The following is a 17,116-nucleotide window of genomic DNA, read 5'->3' on the forward strand; positions in this document are numbered from 1 at the left end:
CCAAGGGCCAGGTAAAGCCAAAGAGCAGTTACTAGAGTATCCAGTTCCCCAAATTCTAAGTCTTAAAAGTTATAAAGGAAACCCCCATTTCTACCTCAGGTGGTGGGGACTATATCCTCACAGATCATTCCTATGAAGATGACAAAATTATAAAATGCTGAAAATGAACCTTAGGAATCACCTGGACCAAGGGTTTTTAACCTGGGCCCATGAACTTGTTTTTTTTAAATATTCTGAGAACTTTATTTCAATATCTTTGGTTTCTTCTCTAATCATGTTATTTTATTTAATGAATTTAAAAACCTTATTCTGAAAAGGGGTCCACAGGCTTCTGGCAAACTGCCAAAGGGGTCTGAGATGCAAAAAAAAAAAATCTAAGAATCCCTGATCTAGTCCAACCTCCCCTTTATACAGAGAAGGAAGCCAAAGCCCAGAGAAAGGAAGGGATTACTCAGAGCCCCATCCAATAAACAACAAAACTAAAGATCAAACTCTGGTCCTCTTACTTCAGATCAAGTGATTTTTCAAAGATACGTCTCCCAACCTTCTTTGCAGAGGTAGGGAACTATAAGTGTGGAACGCTGCATACTTCTCTCTTTTCTCTTTCTTCTCAGGTATGAGAGATGACTCTTGGGAGAAGAGGAGGGGAGGAATATTTTTGGAGATGATGGTGATGTTGAAACAAAAGGGTATCAATACAAATTTTTTAAAAGCTTCCTATGTTCCCTTTGTACCATACAGATCACTGGCATTTCCTTTGCCCAGAAGGGTCCAGAGGCTTTTCCTGGCAGAGTGTGTCATGTCCTGCACAATATGGAGCTATGTGTTCTATTCCTTACATAGGGAGTCTCATATAGAGGAGGTAAGGATAAGCCCTGTTCCCAAAGTCATAGGTAATTGCTTTTCCAGGGATGGGAACCTACGGCCTCAGCCTCGAGGCCACATGTATCCTCAAGTGTGGCACTTTGACTGAATCCAAACTTCACAGAACAAATACCCTTAATAAAAAGATTTGTTCTATAAAACTTGGACTTAGTCAAAAGGCTGCACCCAAGAACCTAGAAGGCCACATGTGGCCTTGAGGCCACAGGTTCTCCACCCCTGAGCCCTAATCTATAGATAGTTGGGATCTATAGACTTCTCTTTTTAAAATATATCAAGTATATTTGAATAGGACTACATTTCCCTTAATGCCTTGGCCCAGAGCATGACCATCCATTGGAAAAATTCCTAGGACGCCATTTTCTACAATGGTGCATCTGAGGGTTATGGTGCCAGGGTTAGTACTCATGTTGAAAGAGAAGGAAGGGGATGTTTGAGATTACAAGGGGTGGCATCCAAGAACCAAAAGTCTTAGAGTATCCCAGGACCCCATGGAATAAGGAAGAAGACATCCAAGCTGGAGGAGTTGCAGGAGAGATGTCAGCTTAATGGGGGTGAAGTTTCCCTCCTTTCCAGTTATAAAAAAAAAAAAACTTTACACTTGCCTTCTCCTCTGGAGTTTTGAAGTGATTTATTTCAGAGTTTGGAGTTTTTATTTGTATAAGTTTGGAGTGATTTATTTTTCAAGGGAGGAGAGGGAGGAGATTGTACTCATTCCAGAATGTGATTTATTTCCCTGTTCTGTGCTTTCATGTTAGCCCAAACTATGGACCCTCTCAGACTTAGGTTAAAATCATGGGGATCGAGCTGTCTGCTTGTCTGGCCCCACTCAATTCAAGACTGGGAACTTCTACAATCAACTCATATTCAGTTGCTCACCATATCAGATCCAAGCAAAGAAAAGCATTGAAATATAAGAGCATTTAATCGGGACTGAAAGGAACAGTAAAGAAATAGGGGAGCGATGATATTCCATGCATTCCAGAATAAGTGAAATCTCATCCTCTTACTGCATTGGGTAATTTGGGAAGAGTCCCTTCAAACTCGCTACCCTAGCAAGGAAAGTAAGTGCAAAGTCTTGTGGCTGATGTGAGAAGTCGAGACCTCACTTGTGCTCACTTGTGCCTTTGACATTGTCTCTCAGCTTCAATGTCTTCTCCCTGTGCTCTGGGGAGCATCAGGAAAATTCCGGGATTCCTGAATTCCTAGATGTCATCTGTAGTCCTGAATGTCCCTTAAGTCTCCCCACTTAGCCACTCAACCCATTGTTCCATCCCCAGCCTCGTGGGAAAGAGGGTCCTGGGAAATCCATAGTCCAGGCCAAGGCATTCTGAGAAATGCTACACAGTTATACTACTTAGTCATACCTATCACACCAACAAAGAACTTGACTGTGTCCTAGTGGTGACCAACTTAAATGTTGGTATCAGTAACTTTCTAAGGGAAAAGGGGGGTAGGAAAAAAGAAGAAGGGTATCCCTAAGATTGTAGCTCATTGAGCCATGCCAAGTCCTCAGAAGGTGGCAATCGTGGCCCCCAAGTGGCTCATTCCCTCATTAAGTAGATCCCTAGTGATCAGATTCCAAATAATCATCATACCCAGCCAACAGCTCCAATGATTGACACTTCCCACACTGATTCACTTAATGACTTGAATGCCTGGCATTCATTATGGTGATGGATTACTCCAGTAACTGATGACTCTAATGACCTACACTCTATAGTGACAAACCGCCATAGGCCATCATCTTCATAGTCATTAATACTAGTGACCAGAGATCCATACCACATATGTCCAATGACTGGTACTTCCATCAATTAATGCCCAATCTCCCCAGTATACTCTCCTCTCTTTGACATTCCAGACCCCTTGCAGTACACACAAAGAATTTTTTACCTTATTCAAATTAAGTCCCCAACCTCAATCAGTCCCAGGGTCCCAGAGAAATTCAAAACAGAGGACAGAGAAATAGCTGAGTTTATTTCACTGACATGAAGCTTCTGCCTGGTTTCCCTTGGACCTTCAGTCTGGGTTTGGCTGGCCCTCCACAGACAACCCCACCCCATCCCCACCAGATCCCACCCAGCCCCAGGAGGGAGGAGCCCAGAGCTGAGGCCCAAGTCCATCAAAGAAGAAGGCAGAGGGATAGGACCAGTTGTATCTTCCAAGCACCCACAAGCCCTGAGTACCCAGGGAAAGGATGCAGAAAGGGGCCTAGCTTTCCTGTAGAACATTCACCCCAAAGTCTGGAGTTTTTAATCCTCTGGTTGGGGTGGAGATGCAAATGGGAAGGAGCTTCAGGCATCTGGGTGAGGAGGAAGGCAGTGGTCTTGCTGGCATGGGAAAAAGTCTTCCTTCTATGGGAAGAAGCAAAAGGTAAAGCCAGGATCTGAGAAGAACTGTGAAGATTCAGAAAGGAGAGATGGTCCTCAGGCACTCGTAGCCCCCTCTGCTTGAGCGGCATCTGAGACCTCTTCTGCCTTAGTGGCCAGGCTATAATAGTAGGTTCTAATGCGCTGTTCCACATCCGAGAAGCTTGGACGATCCTCCCACCTGTAAGCAGGAGGGACACAAACATTAAGCCAGTTCCTGGGATGTCCCTTTTCCTCTCCCACCTCCACCCCACAGGCTTGCATCCTAGGGACAAGAAAGAGTCCTCATGTCCCTCAGACATTCATCTTGGCCCCAGAGAAAAGAATTAGAACCAGCAGACAGGTGTTTCAGAGAGGTCAATTCTGGATCAACATAAGGAAAAACTCCTCAGTGATAAAGCTGTCCCCGAATTAGAATGGGCTGCCTCGGGAGGTCACAGGCTCCCCTTCAGGACCACTTCAAGTGGTCACTCCACGTCCTTCACCTTCATTAAACACAGTTTTGTTTAATATGTTGAGAACTGGCTTCCATTAGAATTGGTTTCCTTTGAAAGCCTGTGTATTTTGTTTTGTGCATTTAACACAGCGACCAAGCAGGGATCCATAGACAGACTTTGGCAGATTGATGGTCCCAGGCCACAAAGTTTAGTTGCACCCATGGCACGACCACTTGTTGGGTGCCCATAATGCAGAGTGGCTTCATGTTGCAAGTGGGGAGTAGATGAGAATATTTTTTAGAGTCACAGGTGGAGAAGTCAAAGGCCCCTCAGACTCTTCCCTCTTCCCCCTCATTTTATGGACAAGGAAATCAGACCAATTAAAGGTGACTTGCCCAAGGTCACGCAGCTAGTGGCAGAGCTGGGGACTCCAAATATAGCCCCCTGTTCCACTGTACAACACTGCTTTCCTTCCAGGATTCCTTCCAATGCTTCCAGTTCCTTCCAATACACAAGGATGTATAATTATTTAAGACCCCTCCACCAACATATCTCTCCATTCCCCTAGTTGCTTCTGGCAAGGTCTTGGGGAAAGGACTGTCTAAAGAATGAGGATGCCATCACCACCATCATCATCAAAACAATAGCCACTCATATTTCTGTAGTGCCCACAAATGCCCTAAGAAGCCAGGCAATGCACATCATCCTACAGATGGAGAAACTGAGGCTCACAGAGTCAAGTGACTTGCCCACAGCTAGTAAGTGGCAGAGTATATCTAAAACCTAGAACCCTATGAACCTAGATCATAGAGTTCAGACTTAGAAAGGAATTCTGGAGCTAAGAAAGGAAAGAGACACACTGAGAGGTTAATAGATTTTCCCCAATGTCACACGGAAAATATGGAGAGAACTGGGATTCTCTGACACTTGAGCTGGGACTCTTCCCATGAGACCACACTGACTCTCAGCTTTGGTCTGCCAGGTTGGTTTCAGAATCAAATGAGAAATGTATGCAACAAGCTTTGCAAACCTTAAAGCATGCTATAAGAGAGAGTTATAGTATTAATAATTATTAAATAAATTATCAATTCCTATGGCATTGGATATGGAGACGCATTGGTGGCGGTGGCAAGTTTTGAGGTTTCAGAGTATTAGGTAGTAGTATGTTCAGCCATTTGGTGTTGAGTTGTTGGGTGTTGGAATGAGCTGTTGTTTCCTTACTCCTATCTCAAGCAAGCTTCCCCCTTCCTAAGCCAGCAGACTCTCCTATTAGGGATAGCATTACCCAGAACTAGAGCCCAGCAAGATTTGATTTCTCCTTCCCCATACCCCAGAACTAACACCCAACCTTCCTACCAAAGCTCTCTTCCCCTTTTCCCCTCCTGGCCAGACACTGAACCCCCATGCCCACTCCTGAGAGAAAACCCCAGAATCTCCTCTCCTCTGTGGCCCATTGGTCCATTTGTCACTTTCCAATGGCAGTTGGCTACTCTCAAGGAGGAGATACCCTGATGCACAGTAAGGCCTCCCAAGCTTTGTCACTACCCCCTGTAGCTGCCCTCTTAGGACCCCTGGGCCTTTGAATCTACATTCCTTCCCTCAAAATTCTGATCTCCTTAAGAGCTTTTTATCCTAGAGGTATCCTCGTGATTTAACTCAGTGCTTGCTTTGACACTTAAATCAATGCTCGCTTTGCCCGACTGCTTGACAAATGCTTTTTCATTCGTTCATTCATTTGTCCATCAAAACTGCTTGGTTCCCTAGACCCTCAACCCCACAGCCCCCCAGCACACAGGCTGCCTCACTCCTCATTGCTCCCCTCCCTATTAGTTACCAAAAAATCCTCAATCTTCTTGACTTGTCTGCAGACTTTGACACCATCAACCACCCTCTTCTCCCAGACATGCTCTCCTCCTCAAGATTCGATGACACTGATCTCTCTGGCTTCTCCCATCTTTCTGACCGCTATTTCTCGGTCTCCAAGCCATAACCACTAAATATCGGTGTCCCCTAAGCCTATATCCTGGGCCTTCTTCTCTCCTTCCTCTATACTATTTTATTCACGAAAGTTAGCTTTAATATAGTGATTTAAAGCTTACAAAACACTTTACAAATATTATCTCCTTTGATCCCCACAACAACCCTGAGGGGAAGGTGTTATCATTATCTCAACTTTGGAGATGAGGGAACTGGGGTAGACCGAGATTAAGTGACTTGTCCAGGATCACACAGCTAAGTGTCTGAGGCAGGATTTGAACTTTGGTCTTCCTGACTCCATGTCCAGCTCCCTATCCACTGGGCCACCTAGCAAAAACACCGTTCCTTATGGGGCTAAATTGGTGATCTAATCAGCTCTCGTGGGCTCAGTTATCACCCTTTGGCGTGTGATTCCCAGAGCTATAATATCCAGCCCTAACCTCTCTTCTGAATTCCAATCTTGTATTACCAATCACCTTTTGTGACTCTCGGACTCAGCATGTCCAAAACAAAACCCATTATCTTTCTCCCTAACCCACCCCTCCCCCCACCTTCCCTATTGCTGTTGAGGGTAGCACTGTCCTTCCAGGCACTCAGGGTCCCAGGCTCAGTGGCATCCTCGATTGTAAGATTGGTTGTCACAACCTGGCATTTCTTCCTTTGGAATATTTCTCTGCTATTTTCCAACCACTACCCTGGTACAATCTCTCATCAGCTCACTCCCTGTCTCAAGTCTCTCCCCACTCCAATGCATCTTTGACTTAAGTGCCCAAATGGTTTCCTTTAATTGAAGGTCTGACCATGTCACCCCTCCTCCTTCCCACACACACTCAATATCTTCCTGTGGCTCCCTATTACCTTCAGGATCAAATATAAAATCCTTTTTTAAAATCCTTGACAACCTAGCCCCTTCCTACCTTTCCAATGCCTTTCTCTGTATCCCCAATACATAGCAAGCAACTGATAAATCCTGGTTGACCGCCTATTGGTCGGAGGAGGGCTGAGGTGGGGCTGGAGGTGGGCAGGGGCGGCTAGATGGGCACTTACTTATATATCCAGCAGTCTGTCATGAGCGTGTACATGTCTGGTGGGCACTCAGGAGGGCAATCCATCCGCTTACCCTCTTCAATGAATTTGATGACCTCGGGGCCTTTCATTTTCTGCTCCAGGGCCAGAGGAAACCAAGAATGAAGTGGGGGAGGAGGGCATGGGGGTGGGGGTGAGGGTGGATGGGGATGAGCTGCCCAGTCTGCTTCCTCCTCTGTCACTCCCCTTAGCTCCTTCACTATTTCTTCTTCTCTCCCTTTCATCCCTAGTTTCTACCCCAACCCACAATTCCCCTGCTGCCCTCTGCCTCCCCAACCATCCCCACCCCAGTGCCGATGCACCATAGGATCACAAATTCAGCATCATCTAAACAAGCCCTTCATTATCAAGAGAAGCAAACTGAGGAACAGAGAGGAGAAGATGGATGGGGTCAGAGGTTTAGAGTGAGAAGGGGCTTCGGGGTCATTTGGTGCAGCCCCCTTCCCTTTATGGATGAGGAACCTGAGTCCCAGGGAGATGAAGCAGTAAGGTCACACAGCCTCTAAGAGGCAGGGCCTACACCAGGACCTAGGTCCTCTAACTGCAAATGCAAGGCTCTTTCAAATGCATCCCATTTCTCCTGGTCTTGCTTGTCCACCGTCTCCTGCCCTGGCCCTACCTTATAGGGCTTCTGGCCAAAGGTAAAAGCTTCCCACATGGTGACTCCATAGCTCCACACATCACTTCGGCTGGAGAATTTCCGGTAGTTGATGCACTCTGGGGCATACCATTTGAGCGGCCACTTCCCTGCAGAGCGGGCCTAGGATACAGGGGATACTATGATGCACTTCTCCCTTTCATCCCCACCCTGGGGTTAGGGGGCTAAGCCTCAGTATCTCCAGCCCCTGAATTTGGCCTGCCACTGGCCAGTGCAGCTCAGGGGCTCTTTGGGATGCTATCAGAGACCTTGATGTGCCACAATATCCTAGCCTACCTGGAGGGCCCACTTCCTTGGATCTCCTATAAGGCACTTCCTTGCCCCCAAAGGCTTTTTTTCCCTCGACCTCCCCCCAGTACCTATTTCCCCCTACCCCCCACAGGCTTTCTGCCCTGACCTTCCCCAGATCCTCCTCCTCCACTCAGGCCTCTTTCCTGGGCCTCCCCCTAGTCTTTGCCCAGTTCCTATCCCCCCAGGCCTCCTGCCCTGGGCCTCTCCTGGCCAGCCTGCTCCCTTCTGGGCTTCCACAGCTCCCCCCTTCACTCCCCACCCTCTGTCCCTGGAAAATCTCACGGTGTAGTAGCTGTCATCGGCCCCCAATGCCTTGGATAAACCAAAGTCACTGATCTTGGCATAGTGCTGGTTGACCAGGAGAACATTTCGGGCAGCCAGGTCACGGTGCACAAAATTTTTTTCTTCTAGATATTTCATGCCCATGGACACCTGGTGCATCAGCTCTACAACATTGCTCACAGGGACCTCCTCCCTAGAGGACAAGAGTTGGGGGATGAGTGGAGACACAGGCAGAATCATAGCTCAGGCCCCGAGTCCTCTCCTCCACCCAGTCCTTTGTTCTTCTGGGTTCAGGCCTCTGAACAGGGGCAGAAAGGGGACAGTATAAGTGCAAATGGAGATGGATATGTGGGGCAAATTATTGGGGTTAAGAGATGGAATGAAAGATGCTGGCCACCTCTAACAAGGTGAGGTCAATAAGAAACTATCCACTGTGAGGGTGGACTCTACACCCATTCCATGAGGCCTAGTATCTGACCTATCACTGAGCTGCCCCCCGAAACTATGTGGCCAATCAGAGAGTTGGCTACATGGGGCAACACTGTGTGGAGGGTGAGAGGAGGCTGTGTACACAGTACAAGTGGGAGGGTGGGGTGCACAAGGTAGCAAGCATGTGTGTGTGCACACGTGTGAGCGTGTAAACATGTATCTGCACATGGGGCATGTGTACACACATATACATGCAGGTGTCTGCATGCCCAAATTTACACATGTGCATGTAAGCAAAGAAATGTAGGTGCACATGAGTGTTGTAGATGTGTATAAGAGCAGGAGAAGTGGTGCTGTGCAGCAGATAGAAGGCCTGGATTCAGGTCTCTTCCAAGATTTGTGTGGTCCTGGGCAAGTCCTTCCCTTCTCAAGGACTCAGTTTTCTCATATGTCAAATGAGAACAATCAGGCTTGGACTAGCTACTCCACGGGACAGGCTGTGAGATAGGGGCTCTGCTATGAAAGATGGGAGTGATTTATTATGAGCGTGGGCCCCAGAATGTGTATCCATGGGAGGGGGTTTGCATGCATGTGCATCCATGTACATGCGTGTACATGCACACATTCTCAGCCCCCCCCCCCCCGCCCCTTCCTGCTTACTTCTTGGCAGCCAGGAACTTGTTCAGAGGCCCCGCCATGGCCATCTCCATGACCAGCATGAGGGCCTCGGCCTTGCACACGCCGATGATGCGCACGATGTAGGGGTTGTCCAGCTGGTGCATGATCTGCGCCTCCTTCATCATCTCGTCCTTCTCAGACTTCTCGTTGGCGCTCTTAAGCACCTTGATGGCCACATCAATCTGCTTCCTGCCCAGGACACACGCCGCCGAGGTCACTGAGGCTGCTTTGATCCCGTCACTTCTCCGACCTCCCATCAGACCCCATCCTCCCTATCCAGCCTCCTCCAACTCTGGGGCCCTCGAATAGAAAGGATTCTGGTCATTGTACAAAGAGGGAAACTGAGACCCAGAAGAGGGGGAGAGATTTTCCCAAGGTCAGATGACTCCAAGTTTCTTGGCTCTTATACACTCATCACAGGCTACATGACCCAGCATGATGTAATGGAGGGAAGGGAAGGAAATAAGCATTTATTAAGCACCTGCTGGGTACCAGGCACTATGCTACATGCTTCACAAATACTATCTCATTACATCCTCACAACAACCCTATCAGGTGCTATTATTATCCCCATTTTAGAGTTAAGGAAACTGAGGCAGAGAGTGGTTGAGTGACTCGTCCAGGGTCTCACAGCTAGTAAGGTCAGATTTGAACTCACGAAGATGAGTCCTCCTGACTCCAGGTCCAGTGCTCTGGGCACTAAGGTGCCCTAGCTGCCACTAAGGAGCGCCAGCTCTGGCATCAGGGGATCCAGGTTCAAACCCCATCTTTGCTGTTTATTGCCAGTGTGACCTTGAATAAGTCACTTGAGCTCCATGGGCTTCAGTGTCCTAAGAAACTGTAGCACGAGGGGAGGCTGGTCTATCAGACGGCCTCTGAGGGCCTATCAGCTCTTAGATCTAGCACCCCCACCCTGGCCCTTCCTCCTCTTACTTCCTCATCTTGTAGACGCCCTTGCGCACACAGCCAAAGTTGCCCGAGCCCAGCTCAACCTCGTCAATCATCAGATTCTCCCTCTTTAGGAAGAGTTTCTTGTCCTTGAGCTCTTCGGGGTCACTGTAGGGGCTCTCGTACACGCTGGTGTCCATGGGCAGGACCCGAGACTTCTCACCTTGACTCTTGCTCAGACTCGCTGCCGACAGAAGAGAGGGAAGGGGGAACACTACTCAGTACCCGAGGCACCCCCACCCCCACCCCCTGGCCCGTTGCTATGACATGCGTGGGCTCGGCATCTATGTTTGACAGGTCAAGAGAGGTATACCTCTGACCCCTCCAGGGGATGTCTTCCCCCTGTCTTGGGTTCCTGCCCCACCCCGCCCCCCATGACTCTTGGAACACTTTAAGAACTCTGCCTGACCAGAGGCTTTCCAATCCAAAGGGGACCTCCAAGGGCTCTAGGTCAGGCATTCATAGCCTGGGCTCTATAAACTTGCTTTATCAATATTTTGGTGAATATATTTCAATAGAATTGGTTTCCTTTTCATTTTATATATTTTATGTATCTAAAAACAATTCTGAGAGATCCATTGGTTTTACCAGACTGATGGCCTCAGAGTCCAGATACAGGGGTGAGGAACCTGTGGCCTTCTAGGTCTTTGGGTGTGGCCTTTTGACTGAGTCCATGTTTTATAGAATAAATCCTTTTATTAAGGGGATTTGTTCTGTGAAGTTTGGATTCAGTCCAAGGGCCACACTTGAGGACCTAGAGGGCCACGTGTGACCTCGAGGCCACAGGTTCCCCAACCCTGGCCCAGAATATAAACAAGTTAAAGAACCCCTGAATTGAACCTGAACTTGAGCAGGAATTCCACATATACCCCCCACCCACCCACAACATCCATCAAAAGAGGCCAACTAGCCTCCACTTGAAGACCTCTAGGGATGAAGAACTCACTATCTTCCATGGAGGCCTATTCCACTGTAGGGACGATTTTTAGGTTACTTTTCCTTCTGTGGAGCCTAAACCTGGCTCTGCAATGTCCTCCCCACTCCATCCCCAACCCATCAGAACAAATCCAGCCTCTCTCCCTCAGGGCAGCCCTTCAACTTTTGGAAGACAGCTCCCCAAAGCTCTGCTCCAGAGAGCACACAGACGGTATGGATCCCTTGCTCTTCTCTGGCCCAAGACTTACCTGGCTCAGGGGTGTATCCATCGGAGTTAAGGGTATCATTCCTTCTCTGGGGACCAGAATACATGGGATCAGTCACCCAGGGAGTGTTGACCAACAAGTGACTTCCTACTGCCTCATGAGGAAGGGGGTGCATACCCCCATTCTTCCTGGGAAGCTTGAACCCAGCATTCTATATCTGTGACTGCCCTTCCCCAGTATACCCATCTACCCATCCCAGCTCCCTCTGCCTCCTCCTAAAGGACCCAGGCCCTGGACAGCTCAGAAGCAGCAGGACCATGGGCGGACAATCCTTTTCTCAGGACACCCCCCCCAATTCCTCCCACAGGCCAAATCCCTGCCTCCCTAATCCCAGGGACCAGACTCACAGGCAAGGAGGGATGGACAGGGAGTGTGGGAGCAGCAGTCACTGGAAAGAGAGTTGAGTTGAGGCAAAGAGAGTCAATAAGATGCCTTGGAGACACCAAAGAGCAGTCCTGCCTCCTCCGATCCAGCCCTGAGCCTTTTATCATGCTAGACACTACCCTGGCCCTCACACCCATGCCCAGCTCTGAGTTCCTATCTCAATCCTAGTTCCAGCCCCAGCCCTGAACCCCATAATGGGTACAGACCCAACCCAGCTTCAGGGTCAGGACCAGCTCTGAGCCCCCATCCCAATCCTAGCTCAAACCCCTAGCCCTGAGCCCCACCATGGGTACAGACCCAACCCAGCTCCAGGGTCAGGACCAGCTCTGACCTCCCATCCCAATCCTAGCTCAAACCCCTAGCCCTGAGCCCCACCATGGGTACAGACCCAACCCAGCTCCAGGGTCAGGACCAGTTCTGAGCCCCCATCCCCAATCCTAGCTTGAACCCCGGCCCCAAGTTTCCTTACCGGCAGCAGTAGAAGCACTGGCATTAGGACAAATCTCCTTCAGACAGTAGATAAGCCCATCTGCCTTCAGCTTCAGATACTCCACCAGCTGGCAGGGAGAGGAGGAAGGTAAAGATATCAGGGATATCACCTCCACCAGAGTCCCATCCAGCCCTGGTAGGGGAGCAGGCCCAGGCCCCCTTCTCAGGGTCTCCTCAAAAGGAGAGAGAGGCAGTGAGTGGGAGCAGGTAACAAATATAAATGGGGGGCTAGGAGTCTGGGTAATTAGGTGGGAAGAGCAGAAAGACAAGGAAGGTGGAATGTGAATGGGGCCTGGGCTGCTTACCTGCCACAAGGTGTCAAACTTTGTGCCCTCAGGAATACAGTACTTGCCAGACTTGTCCTGGTTGATGAGGTAGTGGTAGACAGTCTTGCCATAGATGAGGGACAAAGCATAGGAGCCTTGCTCCTTCCTGGGCCTAAGCCTACAGCAGAAGGTGGGAAAGGAATACGAGAAGTCTCTAGATCCCTGGGCTTATCAGGATGTGCCCAAAGCACTCCACGCCTGCCTGTGCCAGGATCAAAGCTCTAGAGCTAGATGGCATCACAGAGGTCATCTAATTCAACCCTAACACCATTTTACAGTTGAGGGCTCAGCAAGGCTTTTTTCCTGACTCCACACAGGAAGAAAAATGAACAGAGCCAGTGTTTGGTTCTTCTCCCAGGAGGAAGGAGGAAGAGCCATGGCCAGTGAGTGCCCAGCGCCTCAGTAGGGGTGTGAGTGGCCCACCCAACCTACTCTGTGCTGATGGCAGCAGGCAGGGAAAGAGGGCAGGAGCCTACCAGGCTTCACCTCCATTCCCTCAATGGATCATGGGATCACACATAGAAGGTACCTCTAGGGCCACGGCAAGCTCAATTTCCTCATTTTGCTGAGGGGAGAAACTGAGGCCCAAGGAGATAACATGGCTTGCCCAAGGATACACAGGAAGTAAGCATCAGAGACAAGATTTGAACATAGGTCTTCCAACTCTAGTACCACTCCAGAGTGTCTCACAACCACAAAGCCACTCACAGGCAAATCCAGCCATGGGGAACCACACGCTCCCAGACAAACACAAACCCGGGCCAGTATGTTTCCCATACTTTTAGGAGAAGCAACCATTCATATGTGCCCATGAGCCAACTAATGCTCAATACATCCTCTCTAAGAAGGCCGTTCACTGCTGCTCACAAGCAGGCACAAACACACATCACGGGACCAGATGCACTCTCCCAAGCAAACACATACAAACACTCACAAACACACAATCAGTCGCACCTGGATATCTCATGGTCACTAAGAAAGACACATGGGGGTCACATGTAAACAGCACCCTTCACAAGGGTCAGAAGGATTTAAGAATGCCCTGAAGGACTAAGCCAGGTCAATTAATTCTGTGCTTTTTTTAATATATAATGCAAAAAACAGAGATAGTATGAAAATGTTTATTTTAAAGTAAAATCATAATAAAAAATTTTGCCTCACTTCGTACAATTAGGTCCTTCTAGTGTTGAACTGGTCGTATAAAAGGGCCCTGTCCTTTTAACATAGAGCTTAGGATTCTTACTGAAAGCCGTATCAAAGGTTTTGGAGTTCTGGCTAAGGTGTTACTGGGGGGTCAGGAATGGGGGAGCAGGGAGGCAAGAACAGCTGATGCCCTTTACTACCAGCTAGAGGAAAGCCCTGAGATGAGCCTATGGCAAAACATTAATGTAGGGCTATTTTTAAACATTTTAAATAAGCATAGCCATCATCCAATCTCTTTTTTATCGTTAAATGGTAGCTTTTAAATTGTCACTTAAAGAAAAGAGGAAGAGGCAGCAAGGTGGTGGGGTGAATACAGCACTGGCCCTAGAGTCAGGAGGACCACTAGCTGTGTGACCTTGGGCAAGTCACTTAACCCCAATTGCCTTGCCTTCCCCCTCCCCCCCAAAAAAAGGATGAGGCCTCCTGCCAGACAGCCTTAAAGATGGGAGCTGCAGCCTGATGTTTGTGGCTTAAAATGTGCATACAGTGGTCCCCTTAGCACCTAGTACATAGTAGGTGTTTAATGAATGCTTACTGACAGCCATTGATACATCTCAGTTCCAACTCCCAAAGAGTATGCCCAGTAGTGCCCAGGACACCAGGGTTCTTTCCACATTCAAATAAGAAAGCCAACCAGGTTTTTTAATGTGGTTTCATCACATTGACAAAGCTCATGTGTGTGTGCTCAAACAGACCATGTCACATGAAGATACTGCTGTGTGTCACCTACTAGCAACCTGCATTCATAGACATAGAACTACACGCGCGCGCGCGCGCGCGCACACACACACACACACACACACACACACTGCCGCACCCCCTGCCCCACTTACAAGAACTTGCCATCGTGTTGGGAGCCTGAGTAGAGTTTACGTTCAGCTTCCTCTCTGGAGATGGAGCTGTGGTACCAAGGCATGCGCTCGTGGGCTGTGGTGGCAATGAGCTTCTCTACCTGGGGGGCCTGGCTGATGATGGCCTGCTCAAGGGCATCCCCCTGGGGAGGTATAGGTTCAGGGTACCCCCATAAGGAAGAATAACAGCCCCCATTTCTCCAGAGCCTGAAGGTTCACAAAGGAACCGTGTGAGGTAGACGGCGCCATGGAAATGGGGGTAGAAATACCACAGCGTGAGAGGTGATTTCCTCAGGGCCCCCTGTCCTGCTCTCCCTGACCCCTCCCGGTCAGTCTTCCGAGGCCCCCCGAGGATCCCTGTCAGGGCCGCACCTCTAGTTTCCAGGTCTGGCGCACATAATCTCGAACCATGCTCTCCCGAAGGCTGTCAAAGACGCCTGGCTGGGGCTCCATACCGCTGGGCCTGTTGCAAGGCTTCCGCAGGGCGCAGGGGAGGCCATCGGCATCCTTGGAGTAGAACTCGCAGAGCTCGGCTGGGCCGCAGTGAGGCTTGCCCCCAGCAATGGCGTAGGTGCCGTTCAGCTGACGCTCGATGGGGTAATGATGGATGTGCAGGTCATACACCAGGGACAGCACGTAGCCCCCCAGGCTACGGAGGCACTGGCGGAGCAGGAAGAGCCCATCCGACATGCCTGCCAGCTTCAGGTGCTCTTCTGCCTCCGCCCTCGAGATGCTCCCGTAGAAGAAGGGCAGGTGGGCAGCTGCATCTGGCATCGTGGACTCCCTGAGAGCACCACCTGGTGTGGGGGTAGCCCAAGCAAGCTTTCTCAGCCTCTGAACCCATCAGGGCCTCCCAGCCTTGCCCATCCCCCCAGGGGGCCAGCACCCCCTGGCTTTCCCTAGTTACTTCAGTACCCTGCCCCCAGGCTGGCCCAGCCTTCTCCACTCTCAGAACTGCAGAGCTGAAAGAGAAGGACCTCAGAGGCCATAAAGTCCAACCCACACCTGACCAGAATCCCCTCTCCAACATCTCCAAGTGCTCCTTCTGCCCCGGAGAGAAAACTTCCGTGGAAAAAAGCCTGTGCTTGCCTCCCAAGGCAGTCATTATACTTTTAGATTTAGGCCCTCATTCTTGGGAGAATGTTGTATCTGATTCCTGCCACCTTCCATCCATTGCTTCAGATTCTGCCTTAATCTAGGGCCAAACAGAGCCAGTCTTATTGCTCCTCCACAGGCCGTCAAATACCTGGAGGAAGCTATCGCATCTTCTCCCTGCAGCTCCCTCAGGGCTTCTTTTCTGAAGGCTAAACTTCCCCAGCTCCTTCAACTGATCCATTTATGCAAAAAAGTTAAACTGTTCTTAAAATACTGCTCCCAGATCTAAACACAATTTTCCAAGTGTGGCAGGGACATGTGCTATATATACTGAGCTCCCTTTCACAGGTCACACTCATGTACTGCTTTGTAATCACCTTCACATCTTCCAAAGCATTGTGGGGGGATGGCCAGTAGAGAAGGGAGATGTTACCCCATATTACAGAGGAAGAAACTGAGGCCCAAAGTAGAGAGGAACAGCCCAATGCCACACAATAAGTGGGTGGCAAAGAGGGGAATCAGCCCCCAGGGATGTCTCCACTACACCTGGGTTGTTTCCCTGAGGCCCCATGACGGCACACAGCCAGAGCTCAATAAAGGCCTTTTGAAGGATTTGATTGATGATGGCAGGAATGAGGAAAGAGAAGAGGGGAGAAATAGGAGAGAGGAATGACAGGAGGGGCTTAAGGGGAGGAAGCTGGGGGAGGCAGGAAGGAGAAAAGATGTGGTGGGAGGAAGGGGAGGAGGGAGGCCGGAAGAGGAGGGAGGAGTTGGGGAGCCGAGAGCAGGGGAGGGGGCCCACAGCCTCTGCAGGACTGGTGGCCGGATACTGTGGCAGGAAATTGTCAGCAGTGCTTGTCAAGCCCCTTCCCCAGGAGGCACCGGGGGCCTCCAATCCGGCCAAGCTGGAGCGGGGCTGGAACCCAGATGGAGGGAGAAGGAGGAGTGCCCTGAGGCCATGAAAAAAAAGGATGGAGAAGAGGAGGAAGAGGAGGAGGATGGGGAGGGAGAGAGGAATAGGAGAGATCAGAGGAGGAGGTTGTTAGGAGGAGGCAGAGAAAGAGGAAAAGAAAGAGAACAAAGAGGAAGGAAGGGGGAAAAGTGGGGAGAGAAGAGGAACAAAAGAAAAGGAGGAGACAGAAGGGAAGAAAAGAGACAGAAGGAGATGAGTTGGAGGGAAAAGAAGAGTCAGGGAAGAGGGAAGAATGGAGATCAGAGTGGGGAGGGAAGAACTGGAGGGACCAGGAGGGGCAGGGAGTCCTTAGTAAAAGGGACTGAAGTCTCTGCAGCTTGAGCATGGAGTTGGACAGAGGCAATCCCTGAGCCTGACCCTGATTGCCCCTAGTGTCTTCATTTGTCCCTGCGGCCAGGAGAGGACTAACTGAATGACCCCTGGGGTCCTTTCCAACTTGCCAGCTTTGTTCGTAGGATCCCTTGAGGAGAAGGGGGTCACAGAAGGCTGAGGAAAAAATTCCAGCCTGTAGATCAGATGCCAACTCCTCCTACTTCCTCTGTATTCAATACCC

The 17,116-nt window shown here is 49.7% G+C and overlaps 1 protein-coding gene across 2 annotated transcripts in view; it reads right to left on the minus strand.

Moving 5' to 3' along the window:
• Positions 1–2,982: 2,982 nt before the first annotated feature.
• Positions 2,983–17,116, minus strand: part of LOC118856900 (tyrosine-protein kinase ZAP-70) — a 43,965-nt gene continuing 29,831 nt past the window's right edge. Inside the window, exons 3-14 of one of the 2 annotated variants that reach the window (XM_036767460.1) lie at positions 14,868–15,292; positions 14,478–14,638; positions 12,421–12,559; positions 12,096–12,183; positions 11,590–11,630; positions 11,225–11,270; positions 10,026–10,224; positions 9,075–9,281; positions 7,986–8,178; positions 7,374–7,514; positions 6,716–6,828; positions 2,983–3,435 (exon numbers count right to left, since the gene is read on the minus strand). In XM_036767460.1, coding sequence (XP_036623355.1) covers positions 3,312–3,435; positions 6,716–6,828; positions 7,374–7,514; positions 7,986–8,178; positions 9,075–9,281; positions 10,026–10,224; positions 11,225–11,270; positions 11,590–11,630; positions 12,096–12,183; positions 12,421–12,559; positions 14,478–14,638; positions 14,868–15,269 — 1,854 coding nt within the window. In that variant the 5' untranslated portion in view covers positions 15,270–15,292 and the 3' untranslated portion in view covers positions 2,983–3,311. Of the gene's footprint in view, positions 3,436–6,715; positions 6,829–7,373; positions 7,515–7,985; positions 8,179–9,074; positions 9,282–10,025; positions 10,225–11,224; positions 11,271–11,589; positions 11,631–12,095; positions 12,560–14,477; positions 14,639–14,867; positions 15,293–17,116 lie in introns of both variants that reach the window. The other variant, XM_036767451.1, reaches the window with a different exon arrangement.

This window comes from Trichosurus vulpecula, chromosome 1 (genome assembly GCF_011100635.1).
Source record: "Trichosurus vulpecula isolate mTriVul1 chromosome 1, mTriVul1.pri, whole genome shotgun sequence".
Lineage (NCBI taxonomy): Eukaryota > Metazoa > Chordata > Mammalia > Diprotodontia > Phalangeridae > Trichosurus > Trichosurus vulpecula.